This window comes from Geotrypetes seraphini, chromosome 2 (genome assembly GCF_902459505.1).
Source record: "Geotrypetes seraphini chromosome 2, aGeoSer1.1, whole genome shotgun sequence".
In the NCBI taxonomy this organism is placed as follows: Eukaryota; Metazoa; Chordata; class Amphibia; order Gymnophiona; family Dermophiidae; genus Geotrypetes; species Geotrypetes seraphini.
This window is the reverse complement of record NC_047085.1, coordinates 101,361,374-101,376,518: the sequence shown is the minus strand read 5'-3', so window position 1 is coordinate 101,376,518 and position 15,145 is coordinate 101,361,374. Positions and strand designations below refer to the sequence as shown.

General features: G+C 41.6%; 1 protein-coding gene across 1 annotated transcript in view; it reads right to left on the bottom strand.

The window, feature by feature from the left end:
• Window positions 1–464: 464 nt before the first annotated feature.
• SLCO5A1 (solute carrier organic anion transporter family member 5A1) overlaps window positions 465–15,145 on the bottom strand; it is a 126,953-nt gene continuing 112,272 nt past the window's right edge. The window contains exons 9-10 of the mRNA XM_033932794.1: window positions 14,680–14,744; window positions 465–919 (exon numbers count right to left, since the gene is read on the bottom strand). Of these exons, the coding sequence (XP_033788685.1) occupies window positions 465–919; window positions 14,680–14,744 (520 nt within the window). The remainder of the gene's footprint in view (window positions 920–14,679; window positions 14,745–15,145) is intronic.

Below are 15,145 nucleotides of genomic sequence, written 5' to 3'. Positions count from 1 at the left end.
GAAAGTAAACCAATATGCTACAGGTATAACCATCCAAAGTTAAGTTGCATAGTTTAGGCAATTTCAACTGTGCTTCATACCAGATCTCACAGTTACAGTTCTCATCTCTAAAACTTTGATCACAAATAAAAGTGATGGCATGTTTAATCCATATGTCTTGCCTAGAATTTACTGCTGTGCACAGAATTTTAAAGTTTAGAATACCTCAACCTCACTGCATGGATATTAATGGGCACAGCTGAATTACAAATATTTTAAAAACTCCATTTTATGAAGGAAGAAAGAACAAACTTTGATCACTTTGAGGAATCCAGCCCTCAAGCATGCTGTCGCTACTTGCATTATGTTTTGTTGGCTAGAATGTCTCATGTTCAGGGTATAAAAAAAAAGGCACAGGTGTTTCACAAGGCGCCATATTCAATTCAACTGACCAAACTAGATTCTTGTATCTTGACCTCATGGAACTAGGCCTTAGCAGGAATTTCTTCTACTGTGTTTTGAACCGAGGAAGGTATTGCTTCTGAGAAGGGCCCAGGGAAAGTCTGTGCTATGTTGTCAATTTCTCTTCCCAGATTCAGTTCTTCGCTTTGCTCTCCTCTAGCACTGAAGGCTGGACACGATCTAGTCCGTGCATAGTTTACCTGAGCTGTTGTATTGCCAACCATTTCACTTACTGTGCTTATAGGTGATGCCCTCCATCTCCTCCTCTGCTGCTGCTCTTTGTATTTTATGGAGTACCAAGTCAGGAAAATAAAAATAAACCCTATAGATTTAAGACCTGCTGCCAAACCAAAATAGACAAAGCGAAATGATGTCACATCATATTCCCAGCAAGATCCTTGCACACCACAGTCTTGTTGCCAAAGCATGCAAGTGGTGTCAATTACAGCCCCAAAGTAAATGGGAGTAGGAATGTAAGCTGTAAAGAAAGAAAACAAAAGAGATGCTTGGTTACTCATATTCCAGAGCATTACAAACATAAATCTAATTTTGCACAGTATATTTTCCTTATTCATATGTTATGTTATTTTATGTTCAGTCTTATATAGTATCTCTCCGAATCCTCACAAATCAGAGTTTTAGGTGGATTAAGAGAAGATTAGGTACTTACCTAGATAATTTTCTTTCTAGTGCATAATAATAATAATAATAATAATAATAACTTTATTCTTGTATCCCGCAATACCATGGAAGTTCAATGCGGTTAACAATAGAAGAGACTGTACATTTACAGCGATGATACATATTACAGTGTTATTACATTTACAAAGATGTTACATAAATAGCAGTAATAAAAAAGGCATATACTAAAGAAGAGACTGTACGTATACATCATTCTTGAACACTCAACATTACTAAAATATTAACAGGTCATTGGGAGATCCTGGAGAGGCCACAGCAAAACTTTATCTCTTCCCTTCCCACAAGATTCTGTGTAGAGCCTCATTAGCATTTTTTTACAGTCTCCCATCACTCTGGGCTGTCCTGTAATTCTTCAGTTTGTATCAAAGCAGATCGTCGGCCCTAGAGAAGAAACACAAGAGGGAGGGTATTGAGACTCTCCCTGACAAACAAGTCTGTTCTGCTCATATCATAACATACAGTACAAAACAATCATGAATATTTAAACATTTAACTATAGAAAAGCCACTTACTTGAGTGCAAGCTGCACAACAGTCAGAATTCTGAAAAAATACTTCATAGTCTCTTCCCAACAGCAGTTGCTCCCCCTATTCCTGACTGTAATGGACAGTGGACAAAAACAAGGAATCCAGTAATAAGGACATGTATGAGACCGCAAGCAGACTAAGGAACATCTGACAGAGCGGGCTTCAAGAATTGTGTGCCTATTTACAAGAAAGAAGATTATTGAGGTAAGTACTTAATCTTCCCTTCTAGTGTAATAGGCACAGATGAGCATGTTGCAAATACTGAAGATCCAAATTCGGTATCCAATTTGACTGCTACATCCACCCTATAAACTTTATTAAAGTATGGAGGAATAACCATGCAGTCACTCTACATATTTCCTTGGTGAAAAGTGATCTAGACTCCACCCAGGGGGAAGCCATATTTCCAACAGAATGCTCCTTTAAGTATACAGGAAGACGCTTCTCGCAGAAAAAAATTTCATCCTGAAATGGTCGCTTTTGAAGCTGGTTGGCTCCTGTGGGCAGCCCTGGCCAGCAAAAAGTCATAATCTGACTGTCAGAACTCATTTGTCACCTCCAGACAACAAAGTAATACCCTGTGAACGTCCTACAATCTCAGGACTTCGTCACTCTTCTTGAACCTCAAGTGTGTAAATGCAGGCAAGTAAACTTCCTGTTTGAGTGAAAATTGGATACTAACTTTGGCATGAAAATGCTTATAGCTCCAACACCTGTGGAGCTCTAAGCATATAAACGTTGTTTTAATTGTGAGGTCCAATATAGATGCCTACTCCAGAGGCTCATACAGGGCTCTGGAGAGTGCCTGCAAGACAAGATTAAGATTCCACATTGAGAAGGGAATATGTCCTGGAGGATGCAAGCGTAAGGCCCCCCTCAGAAACCTGGCTACGTCTAGGTGTGAGGACCTGTTAATTGAACTTTTGGGGAGCCAACTTCCAGGCTCTTTTCCAGTATCTCCTGCAGAAATGTCAGGATCAAAAAAATCAAAGCCATGATCGGATCCTCATTCTTTTCTGCACCCCAGTCCTCGAAACACATCCAGGCTTTTGCATAGGCAGCTAATGTGGACTGCTTCTTGGACAGTAGAAGGGTGGCAATCACCACGTCTGAACAGTCTTTATGCATTAAGGCTGCGTGCTTAAGAGCCATGCTGTAAGACCAAAGTGCTTCAAATCCTCCAGGATGATTGGGCCATGTGTGATCAACCCTGGATGGAACGGTAGGCTAAGACTCTGGTCCCTCTGTAGACAGCTGAGATCTGCATACCCTGGACGCCTCGGCCAATCTGGTACAAGCCCTGGATGAAACATTAGTCTTTGCAGAACTCTGCCTATCATGATCCATGGAGAGAAGACATATAGAAGCTCTGCCTTCGGCCCTGGTTGCACCAGGGCATCCAAGCCATTGCTTCCTGGTTCATATCTTCAAATGAAGAACTGAGCCACCTTTTTATTGGTAGACGGCACCATCAAATTGAACTTCAGGCATCCCTAACAACTCACAATGCTGTTAAATACCTCTTGAGAAAGCACCCATTCTATGGAATCTAGGACCTTCCAGCTGAGCAATTCCACTTGCACAATGTCCATTCCTGCTACATGTGCTGCCAAGAGAGCCAGTAAAAGGATCTCCACCCACATAAACAACCTTAGAGCTTCAAGTGTAGAGCAGCACTCTTGGTGTCCCCCTGCCAATTGACAAAAGATACTGCCGTTGCATTGTCTGAGAATACTTGCAAGGCTTTGTTTTGTAGTATGTTTCCGAACGCCTGCAGGGCCAGGATGTCTCTTAGCTCCAACCAGTTGATCAACCACCTTCTCTGGGAGGAAGCTCAGAGTCCCTGAACTGGACACACTTCACAAAGCACTTCCCCATCCCTTCCCCCCTAACATTATAGGCTGGCATCCATAGTCAGGAACACCCATGGGGAGATGTGGAGTGGAACTTCTCGGGCTAGTGACTGAGGCTCCAGCTACCAATTCAGACTGTGATGCACCTCCGCCATCTAAGATAGATGCCACCTGCAATGCATTCCTTTGCAGGCACTATCAGAATAGGAGCACATCCTGGAGAGGGCGTAAGTGCACCTTTGCCCAAGGAACTCTCTCTATAGTTGCTACCATTGACCCCCAACTGCAGGTAATGTCAAGCTGTTGGTGCTGGCCTGTCCTTGTATTGAACAGAATGCCCAGATACTCTAAGAACTGCATCAGATCCAGGTGGTTTTTCCAAAAGTTGACCACCCAGACCAGTTCAGCAGGATCTGGACCATACACTGCACTCTTATCAGCCAGTCATCCAGATATGGATATACCTGTATTCCTGCCTTGCAAAGGTGTATTGCTGCTACTATCATCACCTTGGTGAAGTTGATTGGCACCATGGCCAGTCCCATAACGACAGGGCCGAGAATTGGAAGTGCTGCTCCAGAATATGGAACTTCCTGTACACCAGAAAAATGGGAATATGCAGATAGGCCCCTGTCAAATCCAAAGGAGCAAGAAATTCCCCCGGTGCCACTGAAGGAATGACCGACTGCATCATCTCCATGAGAAAACAGGGTATCTGGAAGGCCACATTGACCGACTTGAGATCCAGAATTAGCCTCCAGTCTTCTGAATTTCATTTGGGAACTATAAAATACATGGAATATCTGCCTAAACCCGATTCTTCATCTGGTAAGGTTTCTATGTGCTCGCTTTCTCTAGTTTCCCTCCTGCAGAGTCCCGAAAAAGGTCCAGGAGGGGACAAAAGTACTCAAGTTAGTATCCCTCTCGAATAATTTCCAATACTCAGTCTTAAGTGATCCCCGCCCATGCATCACAATAGGACGTTAACCTCCCACCTATCTGTGGAGGTCTGGCTTGTGCCTTGGCGTCATAACTGCTTCTTGGGGGTGACTAACATGCAGGATCCTGAAGATTGGGGGTACCTGGCAGCCCCAAAATTCTATCTCATGCTCTTGAAATGATCTCTGGACCGAAGATCCTCCTGAGCACTGATGAAAATGCCTAGAGCTGCAAAAATTACCTTGACTTGACCCCCTACGGGTTGACCCCTAGTCTGCTCTCTAGTAAAGACTTATACGTGTGATCCTGCATCCTGGCAATGAGGTCATCCAAAGCTTTCCCAAAAAGCAAATTGTCCTTGGAAGATGAGTGCCCTGCCCACTGTCTGATCCACAGCATTCTTCATGTGGAAATGTCATATGCATAAATTTTGCTCAATATACTGAAGAAATCATACAGAGCATCTGCTATATAATCTGCTATATAATCCAGACATGAAAAAAAATCGGTGATTTCTTCCGGGATCTGCCTCCGGATCATAGTGCAACTTGAAGTGGCAAGCATGTACTACATAAAATGCTATTACCTTTCAAACTTGCAGCTACGGCTTCAAATAATTTCTTTAGAACAAACTCCACCTGGGTAATTTTCAACACCACTTCACCATCAATGGGGAGGGAGGTAAACTTGGGTACCTGCACCACCAAGGGATCCAGCTTTGGTGGGATAAATAGCTGGTTAAAATTAGCAGGCATGGGATAAAGTTTTGCTGTGGCTCTGGCCACCTGAAGGAGCTCCTAAAGGACCTCCCAACAGCCTAACATTTTAGTAATGTTGAGTGTTCAAGAATGTGTCTATTGCACTAGAAGAAGTATAATACTACATAGAAGTACTGTGTAGGGTAAAACACATTGCATGGAGTTATACATATTACCTGGAAGTTATCAACCTGTTAACAGCTATTTATTTTACAACTACCTAGAAATATTTTAGGCTGTAACATTGATCACAACAAAATATTGGGGGCCTTTTACTAAGGCGCGCTAGCCGTTTTAACAAAAAACTAAATGCTAACGCGTCCATAGACTATAATGGATGCGTTAGCGTTTAGCACTCGCTAAAACAGCTTGCATGCCTTAGTAAAAGGACCCCGTTATTTGTATATATGATTTTCTTTATTTAATAATGATAACATATAAGAATATAAGAATTGCCGCTGCTGGGTCAGACCAGTGGCCCATCCTGCCCAGTATGGCCCTCAGTTCAAAGACCAGTGCTCTAAATGAGTCCAGCCTCACCTGTGTACATTCCAGTTTAGCAGGAACTTGTCCAACTTTGTTTTGAAACCCTGAAGTGTGTTTTCCCCTATAACAGATTCTGGAAGAATGTTCCAGTTTTCATAGTAACATAGTAGATGATGGCAGCTAAAGACCCGAATGGTCCATCCAGTCTGCCCAACCTGATTCAATTTAAATTTTTTTTTTCTTAGCTATTTCTGGGCATGAATCCAAAGCTCTACCTGGTACTGTGCTTGGGTTCCAACTGCCGAAATTTCTGTCAAAACCTACTCCGGCCCATCTATACCCTCCCAGCCATTGAAGCCCTCCCCAGCCCATCCTCCACCAAATGGCCATATACAAGACACAGACCGTGCAAGTCTGCCCAGTACTGGCCTTAGTTCAATTTTTAATATTATTTTCTGATTCTAGATCCTCTGTGTTCATCCCACGCTTCTTTGAACTCAGTCACAGTTTTATTCTCCACCACCTCTCTCGGGAGCGCATTCCAGGCATCCACCACCCTCTCCATAAAGTAGAACTTCCTAACATTGCCTTTGAATCTACCACCCCTCAACCTCAAATTATGTCCTCTGATTTTACCATTTTCCTTTCTCTGGAAAAGATTATGATCTACATTAATACCCTTCAAGTATTTGAACGTCTGAATCATATCTCCCCTGTCTCTCCTTTCCTCTAGGGTATACATATTCAGGGCTTCCAGTCTCTCCTCATACATCTTCTGGCGCAAGCCTCCTATCATTTTCGTCGCCCTCCTCTGGACCGCTTCAAGTCTTCTTACGTCCTTTGCCAGATACGGTCTCCAAAACTGAACACAATACTCCAAGTGCAGCCTCACCAATGACTTGTACAGGGGCATCAACACCTTCTTCCTTCTACTGGCTATGCCTCTCTTTATACAGCCCAGCATCCTTCTGGCAGCAGCCACCGCCTTGCCACCACTCTTACTAATGGATACCCAGCCTGTTTAAAATATGACCCTTTAAATAGTGGTTTATGCACATTTAAATACAAATAGCACTTCTAAAAGAAATACCTTAATATTTACAAACCTGTTTTTCGAAATGACCTGACCCTTTTTAGTCAAGGCACTAGCGCCATGATTTTGCAGTTGGAACTAAGCTTCGCCTTTGATTTCGTTGATCATACCATTTTACTGGATTGTCTGGAATCCATTGGCATTGCAGGAAATGTTTTAAACTGGTTCCAAGGTTTCCTGGACAAAATATCCTACCGGGTGTTCAAGGAATGACAATTTATCCTATAGTTGGGACAACATTTGCGGGGTGCCGCAGGGCTCCCCTCTATCTCCGACTTTGTTTAATATTTACCTTATTTTGTTGGGTAATTTATTGCAGTCTAAAGCTCAACTTTTATATTTACGCAGATGACATCACTGTGGTTATTCCGTTAACCTGTCTGTCACCTGATTTCATTAATTTTTTAGCAAATATTTTAGATCAGATCGAGCTTTGGATGACTGCTTTTAAATTGAAATTAAATACTGAAAAAACCAAATTCTTTTTAGCAACACCCAACGAAAAGATAAAAGAAAACACGATTCATGTGAGTGGGCGAGAATATAATATTGAACAATCTATAAAACATAAGAACATAAGAATTGCTGCTGCTGGGTCAGACCAATGGTCCATCATGCCCAGCAGTCCGCTCATGCGGCGGCCCCTAGGTCAAGACCAGTGCTCCAAATGAGTCCAGTCTCACCAGCTTAGCATGAACTTGTCCAACTTTGTCTTGAAACCCTGGAGGGTGTTTTCCCTTATAACAGACTCCGGAAGAGCGTTCCAGTTTTCCACCACTCTCTGGGTGAAGAAGAACTTCCTCACATTTGTATGGAATCTATGCCCTTTTAACTTTAGAGAGTGCCCTCTCGTTCTCCCTAACTTGGAGAGGGTGAACAGTCTGTCTTTCTCTACTAAGTGTATTCCCTTCAGTATTTTGAATGTTTCGATCATGTCCCCTCTCAGTCTCCTCTTCTCAAGGGAGAAGAGGCCCAGTTTCTCTAATCTCTCACTGTATGGCAACTCCTCCATCCCCTTAACCATTTTAGTCGCTCTTCTCTGGACCTTTTGAGTAGGACCGTGTCCTTCTTCATGTACGGCGACCAATGAATACACCACCCCAGTAATGGCATGAAAGTATATTGAGTAATGCTCTGGGTGTATGATTCTGATTAGAAAGTTATATGGTATAAGTTCACTCTCTTGATTTGTTCATATTTGTGTTTCTTGAGTGTACTTCTTTTTTCATTCTTGTATTTTGATTATCCTTTACAAAATAGGTACACTATGCACTTTTTTGGGGATGTTTTATACAGGCATCCTATTATGAAACTGTCCCCATTATATGATGCTTGCCAGCACAGCTTCACTTTAATCTGTGCCTATTGCTTTGCACTGTCACCCCTCCTTGTGTATCTTGGAATAAGGGCTAAAAGAAAGAACAAAATGTCCCACAGCAACTCAGAAGACAAACAGAAATACAAAATGAGACACTGGATCCGGATGACCAACAATCCATGAAACAGACAACACTAAAAATCCCAAATAGAGTATGATTGGGTATAACTCTTGACAAACATCTGATCCTGGAAAAACATATAGACCTACTGTTTAAGAAATGTATCTCGGTTTTATGGAAGCTCCGCACCATTAAGAAGTTTTATGATGAACCTTCATTTCATTTGCTGGTGCAGACATCTATTTTGAGTATTTTAGATTACTGTAATATTATATATTTAGGGACTTATAAAAAAATACTCAAAAAACTGAGATTGATTCAGAACACTGCGGTTTGCCTTATTTTTGGACTAAAAAAATGGGAGCACATTACCCCTTTTTATTAAAAACTTCATTGGTTACCTGTAGAGTCCAGAGTTTTGTTCAAGTTTTCCTGTATTTGTTACAAAGCAGTTTTGGGGATGTTACCAGATTATCTTGCTTCTCAGTTTTTTTTGAACTATTCTAATAAGAGTACACGTAGAATAAATTTATTTAATTACCCTTCACTAAAATCATGTCAATATAAGAAGTTGTTTGACAGAATTTTATCATTCCAGGCCGCCAAATTGAATATTTGGTTTGGAAAACCTATTTTAGAGGCTACTTCTTATTCTGATTTTAGAAAATCATTAAAGACACACCTGTTTGATATGTTTAAATTTTAGTTGCTGTACTGTTTAATTTCTCCTTGCTTTTTAACTTTTAATTGATGCACTTTGACAGTTTTAATGTATTTCATACATATTGATTGAATGTGTTTTTACTTTGTTGTGAACCGCTTTGAACTTTTGGTATAGCAGTATACATAAAAATAAATTATTATTATTATTATTATTATTAGAGTTGAAATTCTTACAACACACACATTCAATTCTCCAAGTTTAAAGAAAATAAAGCTTATTGCTATAACAATACGAATATATTTTTTCAATAAAGAAAACCTAAAGAACAAATGCTTTTTATAGGATAGGGAATGAATTTATCAGTGATATATTATACTGGAGGGCTCATATCATACTTGTGATAGGCACAACTTATTCTTATTGTCTATCCATTTCCTCGTCTCAAATCAGGAAATTGATTTAATTCAGAAAGCATTTCTAAACAAAAATCATAAAAATCCGGAAATTAGAAAACAACTGAATATACAGTTAAAAGAATTTTTGTAGAATTTTATTGTAGAATTTTATTAAGGATCTTTTTATGTGACACACATGGAGGGGGGGGTAAGGAAAATAATTTCTACATAATATGTTATAATATATTATACAATATGTAATGTAGGAATGAAAAGTAATAGAAGGGTGAGGGGAGGGAGAGGGGATAAAATTTATTTAGAACATAATGTATTAGATATAAAGGTGTTATTGAATATTCATCAATTGTATTCTAACATGTTGTACACTTTCTGTAAAATTTGAAAATTAAAAATATTATATTAAAGTAATAAAAGGGTGGGGGGAAAGTGAGGGGGAAAATCAAATTTAGATATATAATGTATTAGATATAAAAGTGATACTATGTAGTTATCAATTGTATTTTAATATTTTGTACACTTTATGTAAAATTTGAAAATAAAAAATAATGGAAAAAAAAAAAAAAAGAGGAGGGGTGAACACATCAAGGTACCATAAAACATTATCCTTTACTGCATTTTAATGTCTGTGGGATTCAGCAACCTGCGGGATTCTGCCTTACAAGAATAACACTACTTGCGCGCCACCTCTTAAGCAGGGAATAGTTGTGGCAGCAGCCCTATGAAAGGAGGATATTTTGGTATATCCTTATTTAGCCCCCTCCCCCTTTTACAAAACTGCGCACGCAGTTTTTAACACCGGCTGGCACACTGAATGCTCTGCACTGCTCCGATGCTCATAGGAACTCTTCTTCATGTACAGCAACCAGTGCTGGATGCAATATTCCAGGTGAGGGCGTACCATGGCCCGGCATGATAACCTTCTCTGATCTGTTCGTGATCCCCTTCTTAATCATTCCTAGCATTCTGTTCACCCTTTTCGCCGCCACTGCACATTGCGTGGACGGCTTCATTGACTTGTCGACCAGAACTCCCAAGTCTCTTTCCTTGGGGGACTCTCCGAGTACTGCCCTGGACATCCTGTATTCATGTATAAGATTTTTGTTACCGACATGCATCACCTTAAAGTTATCCATGTTAAACCTCATTTGCCATGTCACAGCCCATTTCTCAAGAATGTTTATGTCACTTTGCAGGTCTTCGCAATCCTTCTATGTCTTCACTACTCTGAATAACTTCGTACCGTCTGCAAATTTAATCACCTCACTTGTGGTACCAATTTCCAGGTCGTTTATGAATATGTTGAAGAGCACAGGTCCAAGCACCGAACCCTGCAGCACTCCACTCATGACGCTTTTCCAGTCCGAGTATTGTCCATTTACCCCCACTCCCTGTTTCCTATTCGCCAACCAGTTTGTAATCCACGTGAGTATTTCGCCCTCGATTCCATGGCTCGCAATTTTTTGAAGTAGTCGTTCATGTGGGACCTTGTTGAACACCTTCTGAAAATCCAGATATACAATGTTGACCGGGTCACCCTTGTCTATCTGCCTGTTTACTCCCTCGAAGAAATGCAGCAAGTTCGTCAAGCAAGATCTTCCTTTGCTAGCTGGTCCTCATCAGATTGTGTCCGTCAAGGTGATCAATGAAGCGGTCCTTTATTCAGTGTCTCTACCATCTTTCCCGGTACCGAGGTCAGACTCACCGGTCCGTAGTTTCCCAGATTTCCCCTCAAACCTTTCTTGAAGATCGGCGTAACATTCACTTTTCAGTCTTCCAGAATACTTCCTTATTTGACTGACAGATTGACTATTAGTTGGAACAGTTCATCTATAGCCCCTTTCAGTTCCTTGATTACCCTCAGATGGATGCAATCCGGTCCCGGGGATTTATTGTTTTTAAGCCTATCAATTTGCCTGATACCTCTTCTAGACTGACTGTCAACTCTGTCAATTTCCCATCTTCGTTTCCTGCATATAGTCTTTCGGCTTCTGGTATATTGTGTATATCCTCTTCGGTAAATACAGACGCAAAAAATGTGTTCAGTTTATCGGCGATGGCTTTCTCCTCCTTTAGCACTCCCTTTATTCCATGGTCATCCATTGGCCCCACTGCTTCCTTCACAAGTCGTTTGCCCTTAATATATCGAAAGAACAGCTTGAAGTTTTTTGCCTCCTTGGCTATTTTTTCCTCATAGTCTCTTTTGGCCCCCTCTTACCGCCTTATGGCATCTGCTTTGATGATGTTTGCGCTTTTTCCAGTTTTCATCCGTTTTTGACCTTATCCATTCCTTAAACGAAGTCTTTTTGTCTCTGATCACTTCCTTCACCGCTACAGTGAGCCATGCCAGTTCCTTGTTCATTTCCTCTTGGATTCCTTGTTGATACGCGGTATATATAGATTTTGTACCTTGTTGACTCTGTCCTTAAAAAGGCACCATGCTTGCTCTAGCGTTTTTACAGTGCTTATCCTCTTCTTAATCTTCTTCCCCACCATGAGTCTCATCCCTTCGTAATTCCCTTTTCGGAAGTTCAGGGCCATGGCAGTCGTTCTGGATCGATGTTTTGCCCCTGTGTCCAGGTTGAAGTGGATCATATTGTGATCACTGCTTCCCAGCGTCCCCTCTACTTCTACACATTGCGCCAGTCCTCATAGTCCATTTAGTCCAGAATTGCATTTCCTCTCGTATTTTCCTTGACAAATTGTTCCAGGAAGCAATCGCCCACAGCATCCAGGAACTTGGTCTCCCTACTGCCTAGGTTCTAGTCTATCCCCGGATAATTGAAGTCGCCCATGAAAACTGCGATGCCTCCCTTGCAGTTGCATTTAATCTCGTCCGTCATTTCTCCATCAGTTTCTTCGGACTGCCCTGGGGTCGGTAGTAGATGCCGATCTTCATTTCCGTTCCATTTGTTCCCGGAATTTTGGCCCATAGAGACTCTACCTTATTTTTCATTTCCAGCGTGTTCTCTCCGGTAGACTCAATTCCCTCTTTGATGTATAGGGCAATACCTCCACCCTTTTGATCTACTCTGTCTCTGCGGTATAGCTTGTATTCCGGTAGAACAGTGTCCCAGACGTTTTCCTCATTCCACCATGTTTCCATGATACCGATGATGCCATAGCTTCCAATTCCCCCATCTTATTCCTTAGGCTCCTTGCGTTCATGTACATACACTTGAGTTTGCGGCCTGTTACTTTCTTGCATTTCCTTCCCTCTTGTGTCCCTTTCGATCCGTAAGGATTTCTGTCTTGCCTATGATCCGGTGAGTCTTCCCCGCTATCTTCCTGCATGGTATCCTCTGGGTATACCATTTCCCGAACCATCGACTTTTGGTCGACTGTCGGCTTTCCCCTTCTTCCTAGTTTAAAAACTTCTCAATTTCTCTCTTGCTGTTGCTTGCAAGTAGCCTCGTTCCATCTCCTCTGAGGTGGAGTCCATCCTTCCTGTATAGCTTGCTCTTCCCCCAGAACGTCGTCCAGTTGCACACGAAGTGGAATCCTTCTTCCTCACACCAGCACCTCATACATGCGTTGACTGCTTGAAGCTCCGTCTGCCTCTTCTCGTCTGCCCTGGGTACCGACAGAATCTCTGAGAATGCTACCCTCGGCATTCTGGTCTTCAGCTTCCCTCCTAGCATCCGGATCTGGTCCTTCAGTCCTTCCCTGCTGTAGTTCCTGTTGCTTATGTTGTTTGTCCCCACGTGGATCACTACCGCCCTATCTTCCTCTTCCATGCTGTCGATGATCCTGTCGATGCGGCTCACTACATCTTCTATCTTGGCTCCTGGTAGGCAGGTCACCAGCCGATCCTGTCTTCCTCCCGCTATGTGGCTGTCGACTTGTCTGATGATGGAGTCCCCCACGATCGCTGTCCTCTCTATCTTCTCTTGCCTCTTTAGCTGCAGGTCCGTGTCCCTAGTGTATGACCATCTCTCCAGCCGTAGGTCCGTGTCCTCTGTGCACTTCCATGTTCCTTCATCCTGGCGTTGGCTTGCACCGGACTCGTTTTCCTGTGGGTTCCCTCTGCTGTTTCCAGGTCTCGCTGCTGCATCACCCACTTTGTCATATTTCCCTATCTGTCCCAGTGGGCTCAAACTCTATCTATTGTACCTGGGGCAATGAGGGGATTAAGTGTCTTGCCCAGGGTCACAAGGAGCAGCAAGGGATTTGAACCTCAGGGTGATGAGGCTGTAGTTCTAGCCCCTGCACCACACACTGCCACTGCCATAGACCGTCTAATCAGCAGCAGAAATTCACAATCCCAGTGAGCAGCTTTAACCTGTGTAGATGTATCAGAATTAGGCATATGCATTTCTGTTCACTCTTTAGATAACTGTTAACTGTATCGAACTACCAGGTATATAGCGTTATAGTATATATTTTAAAAATTATGTTATATGTTATTTCCACCTGCCATAAACCGGTGGTCACACCTAAATGTTGCCACATAAATGCAGATTTGGCTGTGCAGATGCTGTTAAGAGAATAGTGCTTAGTACTTACCATGTCAACTAAATTAGGTGCCTATGTTTTTGCACCCTATACAGAATTGCCCCTTATACGGGTAGTTTAAAAATGTCTTTCAAAATAATCCCCTTTATGTATAATTTAGTTGAATTATGTTCTGGGTCACTGAATTACTTCTTTTCAATTGACTTCACTGCTCATCAACAGTTTGGGAGTAATATTCAGCCAGTAGTGATCAGAGAATTTTTTAAACACTGGCACTAAATATTTGGGTAATTGGCAGCCTGCTGTGAATAACCTGGGTATTTATTTATTTACATTTCTTATATACCACTTCTATTCAAAGCAGTTTACCTTCAGGCATTCTAAGTATTTCTCCCTATCTGTCCCAATGGGCTCACAATCTAAATACAGTACCTGGGACAATGGAGTGTTAAGTGACTTGCCCAGGGTCACAAGAAGCGGAGTGGGGACTGAACCAATATTCAATGGCAGCACTAGGATAGCTAGTGGTTAACTTTTTGATGTCTAAAATTAACTGGATATTTATCTGTATATCAGCAGTGTCTGGGTAATTATCAGCTCTGCCCCAATTCTGTTTCTGGACTGTCCCTAGCACTAACCAAATAGTGCTGCGGTAATCTGCCCAAATTTTCAGGCGCACTATCCACTTATATGCCACTGAAAATCTGGGCATAACCCAGTCAGTGCTACTTAACCGGGTAGAAGCATCTCCTATCTGGCAAAGTAGCACAAAACATTGGACCCTTTGATTTTCAAATTCAGAGTCTTTTTGTTAAACTAAATTAAAATCAGACACATGACATATCAACTAAAGTGATAATCCAGTTCTTTGTATTAAAATATGTAAAGGATGTTTACATTAATACCTACCAAGCGTTCGTAATAAAACAAACTGCATTCCTAATGCAAAAGGCCTCTCTCCTTCTTCTACTGACCTATAAGAAAAAGATAATTTCTTAGTTGGTTTTGAGTTTTGCAATTCCAACTCTAAGCTTAAGATGCTGCAATTAAGCACAGTTAAGTATTTCCATGTCTGAGAGAGCTTACAGTCTAAGTTCAATAACTGAGGCAATGGAAGATGAAGCAACTTGCCAAAATCATAAAAGAGAGGCAGGATTTTAGCTAGGGATGGGCTGTTGTTTGAAATGACATAGGAAATGTCAATGATATATTCTATGTTGTGGCTTGTCATTACCAATAACAGTGAATACTTTTTGGAAATGGTGTGTACTATGTGGAAGGAGGATACATTATTTCAGAAACAGTGCACATTCTTTCCTGACTATGATCCTACCATGTATGTGCAAAGCCATCGTGCATGCACACTTGTGCACCC